The 13,632-nt window shown below is 37.0% G+C and overlaps 1 protein-coding gene across 5 annotated transcripts in view; it reads right to left on the reverse strand.

The window, feature by feature from the left end:
- Positions 1-13,632, reverse strand: part of LOC149228174 (autophagy protein 5-like) — a 362,140-nt gene that overhangs the window by 246,924 nt on the left and 101,584 nt on the right. For all 5 annotated transcript variants that reach the window (XM_089378082.1, XM_089378081.1, XM_089378079.1 and 2 more), the window contains one exon: positions 3,376-3,465. In XM_089378082.1, coding sequence (XP_089234208.1) covers positions 3,376-3,465 — 90 coding nt within the window. The remainder of the gene's footprint in view (positions 1-3,375; positions 3,466-13,632) is intronic.

The following is a 13,632-nucleotide window of genomic DNA, read 5'->3' on the forward strand; positions in this document are numbered from 1 at the left end:
GCCAAGTTGGTAACCCATGCATCCACGATTGTTCCCCCCTCACATCTATACACTTAGGATGTGGATCCCCATCATGTTGGTCCCTTTGACCATGGCACTTGGCCATGAAGTCTTCTCCCCTCCGTACCATCATTATTCACTAACACCTATCAAGTGAAGGGTGGACACAGAAAATGTTACTTCCCTTTGGGGGTTGGAAACACCTAATAGGGTTGTCCTTTAGCCACTCCTACCTAGGGAGGAAACACCATTGTGAGTTCAAGGTCCCAATTTTGGAAGGGAAGCCTTATGTGAAGTATTAAATAGCTTTTTACATTCAAGCTTGGTTCACTTATATGCAAAAATGATTATTGTACCTAATGACTGATTGCTTTTACTAGAATTTATGTTGTAATTTTCGGGTAGTTCTGCATTCCAGGCTTTAGGCACCTCACCCCTAGTACCCAAGCATTTGAGAAACATATTGGCACCCACAGGTGAAGCGTTGAGAGCCTTGGGTCTCCAAGCAGTAGCAACACATCACACCTACCCCTGGACACCTACACCCAGGACGTTTTGCCACTTTGCACTACATTTGATGATTCTTCAAAATGATGCACCTAGACCAACATGCCCCCAAGTTGGCCTTAGCACTCTCTAAGAGATGGCCTCTAATCCAGAGCCCAAATGAGGATGGCCTCACCTTGTGAGACATGGAAGGACTAGTAGCACCTAAAAAGCCCTCAACGTTGGAGCAGAGATGGCCATATTGAGCAGTGGGAGACTCAAGGGACCACCTTTGTTGTCCCAAACTGGAATTTTGGGGTCCACAGAGGGATTTTGACAGAGATTTGAAGGCCAACCCTCACATAATGATTTTTAGAGGCTTCTACACCACTCATGGCACCTTATAGCCTCAACGCATGCCACAATGAGCTCAACGTGTGGATGGCGTCAGCCTTACTAGGCCTTACGGGTCACTTGTGGGAAAATCATTTGATTTTTGTCTAAGCTAGTGGGTTGGCTTGTAACCCAATGCATCATTATGATTTTACTTGTTTTCCTAGGGGCTTTTAGGCTAATTAGGAACTATTCCTCCTCGTATAAATGGAGAGGACTATTATGTCTCTCATCATCATCAACTCGACCTCTCCTCTTGATTATTTCAACCTCTTTTCCTATCAGAGAGATGTGATCTATGGAACGAAATTTATCTTGGAGCTATTCTCTTCTCTTCGGAGAAGTTATCTCGGATTGATGATTGGAATGTTCATGCATATTATCTTATTAGTGCTCTTTTATTGAAAAATTATGATTTCATGTCTAATGTATGGAATAAATTGTAAAATCTAGGTTAAAATTTTGTGCCCTAATTTTGTTGAAGATTAATTTTACAAAAGCAAGGTCATATTATTGCATGCATTACTCATAGTATGATGTGTGAATGGAAATCCCTTGGTGATCTTACATTAGCTCTCCCAAGTGTCTCGAAATCCCTGACAAGGGTAATAGTTAGAGTTTTGATGTTAGAGCATCAAAATATCCTTACTCCTTTGCAAGTTTTAGCCAAAATTAAGAGCCCGTAGACTCCATCAACCCTAGGCCTAGGAATTGGCCTTCCTTTGTTAGTGATCAAATCAAAATTTATCCATAAACTTTTCTCTTTTCTCTCTCTTACTTAATTTTTCCCCCCTAAAGGCCAAGCGGCCACCTAGGGCCTAGTGCAAATTGGCTAGGAAAAAAAATTTGGGCTCTTAGAAAGTTTAAATATCAAGGATAGGGTCGTTGCCACCAAATCACTTACTTTGGTAGGCATTCATTCCAATTTTGTCCATAAATTTTCTTGCCCTAAAGTAAAACCCTAGTTTGGTGTTAGCTTCAACTTGGGGGCTTATTGAGGGTTTCATGTGCCATATCCTTGTTGAAATACATTGTGGAAAACCCTTTCTCTATACCTTGACCTTTCGCTATCCCAACTCAACCTACCAATCAAGCCCTAGGTCTTATGTTGTACAAGATAAGCATCTACAAGGAAAGCAAACTGCCTTCATTCATTGATTGGGGCCTTGTACTTAAGCTGAGCCTTTCCCTTAGAAACCTCTAGGTCATCCTAATACTTTCATGCCTAGAATATCTCATATAGGTGACCTTATACTGAAACTCCTCCCATTGGTGAAAGTCCATAAAGAGCAGGGGGTTTTGGCTGTGGTGATAGTGGGCCATTACCCCATTGTTGTCACTTGGTATTGTGATAGCCTTGTAGGGCACCCCTCTCCAAGGCCTGCTAGATTTTGTGGCAACATGTACCTCTTTAGATACCACATATTACCCTCCCTACATACATTACATGCTTGAGCCATTGGAATTGGATCTTGCTTGGGCAGCACTGAGAAACGTAATACTCATGCAAGTCCCAAAGGATGCGACCAACAACAGTCAAGTTCCCTACAAAGGGGATGTCATTATAATGCCAAATATGTAACTCACTATGCATCCTTTGTAGGCACCAATCCCACGGAGCAACTAGAAACAACCAAATCCCAAAGGTGATACCCAAATATCTAACAATAACTCTTGAACGAAGTTAATTTTAATGCTCCTCACAAGAGAAAAGTTAATTTTTATAAGTTTGTTTCTATTAAGCTGGATTCATAAAAAGCTTGAGATCTATTTGTGTTTGCTCTCAAATTTTCATGCTATTTTGTGCTATACATGTTTTTATATAATGCGAACACAGAAAGTAGAGACTTACTTTTCCAAATTCCTCACTTTGTCCGCTCATATCGTCTTTTGGAATATTGACTGCCTAATGAGTTTGATAGAATTATGTTCATTATACCAGACTTTCCTTAGATTTGAAAAAAACCTATGACATGAAATTATATGAACAACTCAAAACTAAATCAACTCTGCTGTGTTACATAACCAAAACAAAGTGTTTAAGGAGTGCAAATCTCCATAACATGAGATTATATTAACAACTCAAAACTAAACTAACTCTGCTGTTTTACATAACCAAAACAAAGTGGTTAAGAAGTGCAAAGTTACATGACCAAAGCAACACCGCATTGGTCAACAAGCATGTCTATTGCAAGTAAACATATGGGTGAAATACTGCATGAGGAAAATGATATCAGTGTACCAAAATATGTCAGTAGTTTTCCTGCCTAGTAACATATCATATTTCCATTTTCTGTTCATAGACTCTATTAAGTCAAGCCTCCACACCCCTTATTGAAAATGACACATCAAAATCATCACACTTGACTTGGACAACAGCTATCAAGCCACATTCCTCATACCAAACATACAATTCGCTTTCCAATATTTGGCTGAGCTCTGGCTTAGGCTGTAAAAAGTCAAAAATTGAAGCCTAAAAGCCTAGTTCACACGCACCTCTTTTAGTGAATTAATAAAACTCCATTTCACGCTGTCTTCACCCTCACATGGGCTTAATATATCTGCTGGATACCCTCTAAAGTGAACCTGCACAACACTCACAACAACAATCTCTCAATCAAGAACCATGTAAGTAGGGGAATGCATATTAAGTAAATGCTAATAACAGTTTCAAACAAACTAATTCCATATCCATATCCAAGGAAATATTTGTTATGAAACTCGAAGCAGAAGGGAAACACTCTGGAAATATGGCTAATTATCTCCTTTGCAAAACTTTAAAAGTGATAGCCCTTCTCTAGAGTAGTTATCAGCTTTGAAATGCAACTGATATTAATTGGTGTTGCAGTACTCGCTGCATGTTTCTTTTCCAAAAAACCAACAACTGGAATTTATAAGACTTTGACGGAGCAAGAATTATTGAGGTTTGTGATCCGAATTCCACCAATGCATGACACAAAACATTTTTCTGTGTATGATTTCAGACTGGCTGTAACAAGACAGATTCACATTCATCATTGTTTAATTTCCATCATACCCATATCACAGACATTTATTTACAATGTAACTACTGGAAGTTTTTGCACTGTTTTTACATGTGATATTTATGAAATATCTGGAGTTTGGGCACCTCCAGAGATTATTACAGAACTTATATTTTGATAGACTGTCTGACCGCATTAATGAGTTTGCTTAAGTTTCTCTCAAAAAAAAATTAAAACAAAATAGGGCCAATATTGTCGAACAAATGGTAAAATGGGATAGATGATCTTAAGTACCATGCCTTCAATCAGTATGTTTTTTATAGAATCAATCATTGACAATTACCAAAGAAATATTCCAGCAACAGTACATCAAGAAAACAAACCTCTTGCCTTTGCAGACTGTCTAAATTAAGTTTTCTTTTTTTCTAAAGGCACTTGTGTTCCCTAATTTTTCATGTAAATATGATTGGTTACAACTATTGAGAGAAAAGTTCCTAGAATTTTGGATCTGAATGGGAAAAAAAACATTCTTAAAGAGAAATCATTTCTTGCTTGCAACTTTCCCGCATGTCAAGGTTACATTGTTTGCTTTCTATCACTCTAATTTGCAAGAAACAAATAATTCTATTATACACTGACATCTGGTATAGGTACAAAGCTTCAACCTATAGTCATCCCTTAAGGCACATCACCATAGTTTACTTATCCATATCACAGATCAAGCATTAAGTATTGGCACTATTTTCCATCCTGCTTCTGAAAAACTACGCATTGCAATGGATAACTAGTGAAAAAGATATGCTCCTTGAGATCACTTATTCAAGGAGAATGAAAATAGTGCTTTGAGCAGTACAACATTTTGTACCAGAATGTTTGGACAATTTGCATTTGCCTACGAAAAATGGCTTAACTAGTCCTGTTGTTGGGACAGTTTGCTACTAAAAATTAAAATTGACTGAATAAATATTCCACCACATTTCTAGGACATGGAGATGTGAGAATGAGGGAACAGATTCAGAGGAAGTGTGTAAATATTACCCCAAATTTTACGGATTTTCCATAAGGGATGTCGGGGTCCCAACATAAGAGGCCCTGTCCAAAATACTAAATACATTGAAAATATGAATATTAAAATTATAAAACAGGAACAAAGTTGTTCTGATTTTAATGATGAATAATCTAATCACAAATATGAAACTAGTATAATGAAATAATGGCATATAACAAGAACGAAATAAACAAACCTAACCACCATTATATTTCTATTTTTAGAGGTTAACATCATCAATGTCCATGTCAAAATGAAATACAGTAAATACTAAACAAAATAGTAAAACTAAATACTAAAGAGTTTAGACTCAAAGTCAAAATAAACAGTCGAATTAGGGTATTAATGCTATAGATTCTTTACATAAAGTAGAATTACTCTTACAAGGGATTTTCCTTCATTTATGTTTTAAACAACAATTAAAATTTTACTTTCTACTAAATCTTATTGAAGGATAATTTCTCCTAAAGAAAAGTTACAGGGTTTTGTCCCAAGGTTGGGTTTCTCAGGATAAAATTTGTTGTCTCTATTGTGCATGGTTGTCTTTCTATGATCTTTATTGCTTCCTCTACATTTACTGTTGATATTTTTGAAGTGTAATTGCTCAATGATATCAGTGGCATAGCACACTGTGTGAAAATCATTAAGAAGTAATATCTCGCAGAAAATTGTATTCTACCATGCATCTTGTAGAAAATTCAACAGGGTATCAGAGTTTTGTTGAAAGAGCAGCCATTGAAGTTAGCCTAAGAGACAAGTGTTCAGCAGCTTGGTTTTGAAATCTCTTGTCAAAATGGCACCAAGTCTCAGAGTTGAAGAAAGGTTAGATGGTGCCATCAACTTCAGATCTTGGAAAACCAGAATACTCCTTATCTTAGAAGAGAATGAGCTTCAATATCATGTGGAGAAAGCCATTCTAGAACTAGAGGGAGCTCAAGAGAAAGCCAAGTATAAGAAGTATGAAGCCAAGGCGAAGAGAATCTTGGTCGATTCCATAAAGGACCACTTGATTCCTCATGTTGTTGCACTGAAAACTGCCAAAGAAGTACATGATGCTCTGGTAGGATTGTCTAAAAGCAGCGACACTAGTAGGAAGTTAACCTTGAGAAATTGTCTCCATTATGTCATGATGACTAGAACAGATTGTGTTGTCTCATATCTTGCGAAAGCCTCCCAGATCAGCGATGAGTTTGTAGCCACAGGAGATACCATTGATGATACAGAGCTTGTTACAGTATCTCTCAAAGGATTTCACTCCTCATGGGAGCCATTTATTCAGGGAATTTGTGCACGAGAAAAATTGTCCAAGTTTGATAAGCTATGGATTGATTGTGTCTAAGAGGAGACCAGATTGTTGTCCAAGAATAGCTTGCAAAATCGCAAGATGAAGAAACTCAAGCTCTTGCAGCTCACACAAGGAAAGGAAAAGGAAGAAGGAACTTTCGAAAGTTAGATAAGAAGAATACAGGTAGAAGACCCGCTCCTATTCAAGATCAGAAGAAGAAAGATGTCAAGTGCTTCATTTGTCATGATTTTGGACATTATGCCTCCCAGTGTCCTGAGAAGAAAAGGAAGGGAAAGCAGCATGCATCAACAGCGGATATTGATGATGATGATGATGATGAGCATCCACCTCAAAAGAAGTCAATGGAAATTTTTCCTTTAGAAACAATCACTAATAGTAGTGATCTTTGGTTTGTGGACAGTGGTGCCTCTAGGCATATGATAGGTTTCCAAGCTTTTCTTACAGATTAGTTAGAGAGGGAGTTACAATTCCCTACAATCCTCAGAAAAAAGAGATAAGCACTTTATATTTTTTCTCTCTTGATTATTATTATTACTTTTGATTTTTTAGTCAACCTCTTGTCCTTGTATTTTGCTTGGTTTTGATTTGTTTTTCCTTTCTTTTCCATGCCTTCCTGAATGGGGAAAGGAAGAACAAGTCCATTGTCGAGGCTTCCAAGGTGATGATTCATGCAACAGATGGCAGCATCAAAAAGTACAAGCGATTTTTGTGGTAAGAGGGTTTTCCCAAAAAGAGGAAGTGGACTAATATCATTTTTCCTTGCAAGATCTGATTGCTCTAATACTAGATGGAAAGAAAAATCCAAGAAAGTGAAATCTTTGTTTTGGTCTCTATCTCTCTCACATGTGTGAAATCTAGGGTTTTTTAGCTTCCTAAAGGGGCCGAAATTACAAGTCCGAGTTGCAAGGGGACGAAGTGCAGTATCTTATAGCTGGAAGGAAGAATACCCTACCTTGACCTCGTTGACCTTGGGAGAAGTTGTCTTTCTCTAGGAAGGTCTCAGGAGGAAGTTGAATTAGGGTTTTTGTAGTTGCTACAAGGCCAAAATTACAGTGTCAAAGTTGCAAGACGAGGTTGCAGTATTGATGGCAAGTCGAAGTTGCAGTTTAAAGCTAGCTGATGTGGAATCAAGAAAGGATTTGTTGGAGGGTTGACTTGGTACTTGGAGAAGGACTTGGTCTAGGGTATGGGACTGTCTCATCTAAAGCAGATTCTATAACAAGAGACGAGTTTTTCGAGTTTTCCCTTGGAGGGGTTTTGCCCTAGCTGAGAGCCTAATTTCTATGTCCTCTATTGTTACTATTTCGTTCTTGATATTTGTTTGATGAAAAGATCTAACTAAAGAACAGAAGAAGATTAACTAAGTTCACCAGCAAATATTAAGGTTGAGGAAAATTGATATAAATAAGCTGCCATCTTTGCATTTTCCAACACTAATAAGATTATCACAGTCAAAGGTCTGCAAAAAATGCATTAATTAGCACTAAAATATAATCAAACCTTCTAAAAAGGACAATTTGTTACAAGAAAATTAAACATCCTTAAAGGAACAAACAAGAATTGATGAGATCACTTCTTCTTTGTCACTCAAGATATTTCTACTTTCAACAAGACAATTAGGCTTCTAAACTCAAAAAAGAAACCAGTTGATCAGAATAATGACAACTCAAAAGAGTAGAATACTTCCCTTCCAATTTTTCCAACTCCTCGTTCAAAGGTCTCTTGTTCTTTTTGTAACCTCCTTCAAGTAGTTCCTACCATCAATTTTTTTTAATTTATTTAATCAATCTTTCTCTTTTAATTTTGGGAGAAGAGGGTCATTTGAAGGAAATTTTATATTTTTAATTTATTTTCTCATTTGAAGGAAATTTTTTATTTTAAATTTATTTTTTAGTAGGTGGGGTCTCACTAGGCTCATATCCATAGCATATCATTAGACATCACCTTGTGACTCCCTCAAATATATCATGCAAATGCTTGCATGGCATATATGCAATGTCACCAATCATATTCAACTATATCATCAAACATCATATATATATACATTATGAGTATAAAAGCATAATGAAAATTCATCAAAAATGGCATGCATGATATCATCCTTGCATCTCTCACATGTCCATAAAGCACCATAATCAAAAACTAATATTGTTGTCATAATGTATGTATATATCCATGTCTGAAAAGTAAGCAAATAAAAGTCAAGTTAGAACCCCAATCATGACAACTTTGGATCCTTGTGTGAGCCAAAGACTTTTCTCTTTCCATCACTCCTATGCCCTTCATCTACTTCAAGATTCAAATCTAGGAAAGAAAGTTCTCTTCTCCCCTCATCATTAGCCTTGGGAGTGATCGTGTGAGAATGGGCTGAAGTGACATGAGTGGCACAGAAAACAAGTACAAGGATCATAGGTTGTTTTCCTTTATCTATATGTACAAGAGAATCTGAGGCTCTCATATAGGGAAATGCTCAGCATGAGACATAGCAGATGGAACCAAAGGGCTAGTTAGGAACAGGTGGGAAAATGTCATGTCAAGAACTAGAGGACCAATTAGCAATCCCAAAGGTTAGTCTGATGGGATCCATCCATCGTGATATTAGGGATGTTATGGAGGACGATGATGCTCAAGTATCTCCATGATATAGGGGTGTTGTTGAGGAGAATTATAAGGTACAAGGGTAGGGGGAGGTCCTCCTAGATATAGGTGGCCAGTTTGGATCAACTGGTTAAACTCATCTGAATCAACATCAAAATGGATAGAAAATCGATTCATTTGTTTCTATTTTCACGCCATGTCACATTTTCTCTTCGGTCATGTCACTTGCAGTTCTCTCGAGAACCCCTGCTAAAGAAACTCATCTATGTTGAAATAGAATATCTTCATGACATCATACATCTTAATCACATGATAACTAAACAAATCAAATAACCACTTGCATAGCTTTGCTCAATGCTCGAAAAAATCATATGGCTAATGAAGGGACTGGAAAGGAAAGTGAAATAATAAGAGATGTTTTATTCATGCATGTTAAGGCATATAGGTTCACTAGCTACCACTTAAACAGAGGACATAGCTACAAAATGAAATAAGTGGAATAGTGTATGAACAGGAGGAGTTCTGAAATATTCAAGCCACCATATTTACATATTGAAACTCAGACAATAAGATAGTGTTGTAACAGACTACAAAAATGTCATATATTTCCCAGCAGCACAAGCTATGACCACATATGAGGCAAGGCCTTGATTTTCTTTCATTTTGACAGAGTGTGGTATGAAGACTGTGGGTGAAGATAGTATAAAATGAAAGAGTGGAAGAGTGATTTTGTTTAATAAATATGGTTGAGCAATACAGGCATGAAGGCTGTCAGCATTATTTTGAAGGAAGAAGCTTTCCCCAGGTGTATGAAATAGGACAGTTATGGCATGCTCAGTGTATTAGGGGGACTAGTGCACTGCTAGTAAACTTGAATCAGGATTTACGAGACTAGACAAGGGGGGGCTCGATATGAGCCCTATTGACCACTGGAGTGGCACCTGATGATTATATGAAGACTCCATGCCCAAGGATGATCCAGAGAACACTTGTACCATCAGATATCATCATTCAACAGGAGTTTTTTAACTCTACTTCTATCTTCTCATCATCTTTCTTGTACCCAGATTCCACACCCTGTGAGGAATTGTAATAAGCGATACTAGTAATTATGAGTTTTTGAGTCTGTAACAGGCCTAGGACGTTGGGACTCAATCAGCAAATTAGTACACCTTGGAGTGTTTTTTTAATCTGGTTAATTATCCCTTCTTTTCAGAGACGGATAATTTTCTGGGTTTTTCCACTCACGTTTTACCCCAAAGTCAGGGTGATAGTTTGAAGGTTGAGCCCCTAACACATCTTAGTGTCTAGAGTCGATGTATATTACCATACTAGATCACACAAAAAATTTCATGGAATTTGGTTAGGTCTAGGTAGTTATTTTTTAATTTTTTAGATTTTCCGCACTATGGAAATTGCAAATAAAAATGTATTTAAATTGTAATAAGTGTAGTCTAAAGAAGTTGTATGGGGTATGAGTAATCAAAATTACACCTCTCACCCTCAAATTTTTATTATGACACACTTTGAAGGGTTAATAATGTCTTTTAGACCCTCAAAACCCACTTTTCCTAAGTTTAGTGGGAAATTTGGCAATTAATTAAGCCAAAAATTAAATAAATGGAGAAAAATAAATATCCACACATGCTAAATGTTGTGGAAATGAGATGGAAAATAATGGGGGAGTTAAAGTGAAGTCCCAAGGTGATGTGGACTCCTAAAATCAAGGAAAGGACATGTGCTCAAATAAAATCGAATTTTTGGCATTAAATGAGAAAGTTGCTTACTTGGAAATTCGAATTTGTGAATTTAATGCACATTTGAGAGGATTTGGGAGAATATTTGGTGGAGGTTTTTGTGGGAAATTGTCCCCACATGGGTTATCACCCATATACACTTATCATTCTATCATAAAATTCAAATTTGGTACATAAGGAAAGAAGAAAATGATGTCCACTTGCCAGTATTCGATTCTTACACTTGGCATTGGAGCTCCATTCAACAAATTCGAATTTATCTTTGAGATTGTCACCTCATGCCACTTGTTTAATCACTTCTACATTGGGATTGGCTCCAATGCCATTTGCCATTGTCATTCTTCATTGGGATTTGCTCCCAACTCTCTATATAATAGAGCCATGGGCTCTCATATTGGATCAGATAATACGAGTTATTGTGCTTGAGGAGACTCTGCGGGATTGTATTCACTACTTACAATATAATACAACAGTGTTTGAGGTAAAGCGTGATGGTGTTCTTCTCCTTGCATGTGTAGTAAATTATTGACTTGTTGTTATGCTTCTATTTATTTCCTCATGTCATTATTTCCTTCATGCTTGTTTCAAGTTATGTTAATATGCAGCTATCTCATATTAGCATAAGAATTAATTATTTTCTTTAGAAAAAAGAAAATTTCTAGTGGATAATAGATGTATCTCTAGGAATTCTTTCCGCTGCACTTATTTAATTTCATGTCGATATAATGATTTGTGGTGAAGTTTTGTAGATGAATCATTATTTGGTCAAGCTTTTCAAGCATGAGGGGAAATTCTCAGAGGAATCAACCCGAAGAACCTAGATGTTTTGAATTCCAAAGTCTCATCTATATCTTATTTGTGTCTTGCAAGGATTCTTAAAGCTTTTATTTCTTGCATCAAAATATCAAACTTGGAAAAATTTATTTTTTACGTATTGTACTTCATTTATCAATATCTGGGTATTTCAAAGAGCTAAGTCTTGGCTAGTCAAAGAGGAGAGCTTGCTCATACTCTTTGGCCTAGCCTCTCATAGATTATTTTTGTAACACACTTTGTTGTCATCTTGGTCTAACATTTGAGTTATTTTTGTATCCTTTTGAGCAAGATAGTTTCCATGCGTTGATTTGTAGACTTATTCATCTTGAAAGCATTTATAATATCTTGTGCTAACAATTTAGTGTTTCACTTTTTAGGTTTATTTTGGCTTTCCATTTGAAAGCATTTCACTTCATTTTAAGCAAAATGCAATTTCATTTCTTAAAGAGCAAATACTTGGAAGGCACTGGTTGTTTATGTATTTGGTGTTTATCTTATAATGGTTATTGCTCATATCAATTTTTTGTTTATAAATCTTAAAGAGAATCCATTTAACTCTAATAATTCTCCTAGAAACTCACATCCTTTTTGAATTAACTTTTCATTAGGGACCTCCCCCCTTAGCTAACCTAGGAGATAGCTCAAACGGAGAGAGTCGGGATTAGTGAGTTCCCTGCCACCAACCACACCTTGTGGGGTTGAAGGCTTTTCTCACTAACTTGTAGGTAGGTGTAGGTAGCAAGGTCAACAAGGCCCACATCAAAAATAACCTGAATCAAGAATTACAAGACTGGACGGGGGGGGGGGCTTGATATGAGGCCCACATCGAAAAATTTGTAACAAATTTCATAAAACCAGTGATACATTAATGCAGGTACAGGGTCATAAACTAAGCATGAGTGTAATAATGCACTAAGCGCAGCAGGACCCATGGGTTCAAGTAACTTTATTGCTTGTAATGAAAGAACCTGCAAAATGATAATAACAAGGGTTGAACCAAGGACATTATGATAAAACTCATAGTAACCTGTGGCCCCAACAAGTCCAAATGACCAACAAAACTAGCATTTTTCAAAATAAACTCTTAAGTTGACAGTGTAAAGACCATGAGTGGATTATAACACAATAATTTGAACGAAATGGATATCAACTTGTAGAGGAAATGCTCAGCGTAAATCAGTGGTGGAATATTTCTAATGGAAACACAAACCCATTATACAATACATATTCTTTTAATGCATGCATGGCTGAAGCAGGATGAGAAGAGTGAGACTCATGAGTACTGTGAGTTTTGAAGTGAAATACCAAAGCCACTATGGGTTCATGTGGACGTGGTTTAGCCCAAGTCATCTGGAAATAAAGGCATATAAGCGTTTTTAACAAACAATGACTACATATAGTGGCAAGAAGGCTTGTAATGGTAGCTAGAATTTAGACCATGGGCTTGAGGAATTAATTGCAATGGGTGTGAGATAATAACAGCTGAAAGGTAGGTTCAATTATAGAGTTGTTGCATGCTCTTCTTTCTCAAATGCACGCTACAAGTGTGCAATTTTAGAGAGAAATGAGTGTTATTCCCTTTTAATGAACTCATCCAGGTCAATTATGAATGAAGCGTAGACGAAATAAGCACAAAAGATAAGAAACGAAGGAAAACTCAAACTAAAGGAGGGGATTAACCAAAACGTATTACACAAGCAAAGCCATACATGCAACTACTATATAAGCTAGCTACACAATGGAATTCCATTTCATCAAAGATAAAAACATGGCATACCTGAGTTACTGAAGCTTTACACCGATGGCCAAAGGACCAAGAATCATTACCAACCATGCCACAGCCAACCAAACAATCTTGCAGCCTATTCTAATGCGAAGCTTGAAGCGGTGAGAGTGAATGCAAATGGTGGGTTGACGGCCCACCTTGATGGCTTGCCAACCGTGGTACGTGAGAGAAGCATCCCAAGGCATGCCTTGGGATGTGTATTATTCATTGTAAGCAATTTGATCCACCACCCAAATATGTAACAACTATTACCCTTTTTCATTCATTGTGATATAATGTCAATAAAACTATATAATATGCCACCTAATCATTATGACATATGCCATCTGGTATGCCAAAGATAAGCCATGGTGCCCAACTTTTTCTTTGTGCCCCCAAACTTTTGCATGTAGTCGTTGTGCCTCATCAAAATGTGTAGTATATGACATGATGGCCAAAGGACCAAGAATCATTACCAA

Source organism: Pinus tabuliformis, chromosome J (assembly GCF_031772625.1).
Source record: "Pinus tabuliformis cultivar Carrire ecotype Pingquan chromosome J, CPIR1, whole genome shotgun sequence".
Taxonomy (NCBI): Eukaryota; Viridiplantae; Streptophyta; class Pinopsida; order Pinales; family Pinaceae; genus Pinus; species Pinus tabuliformis.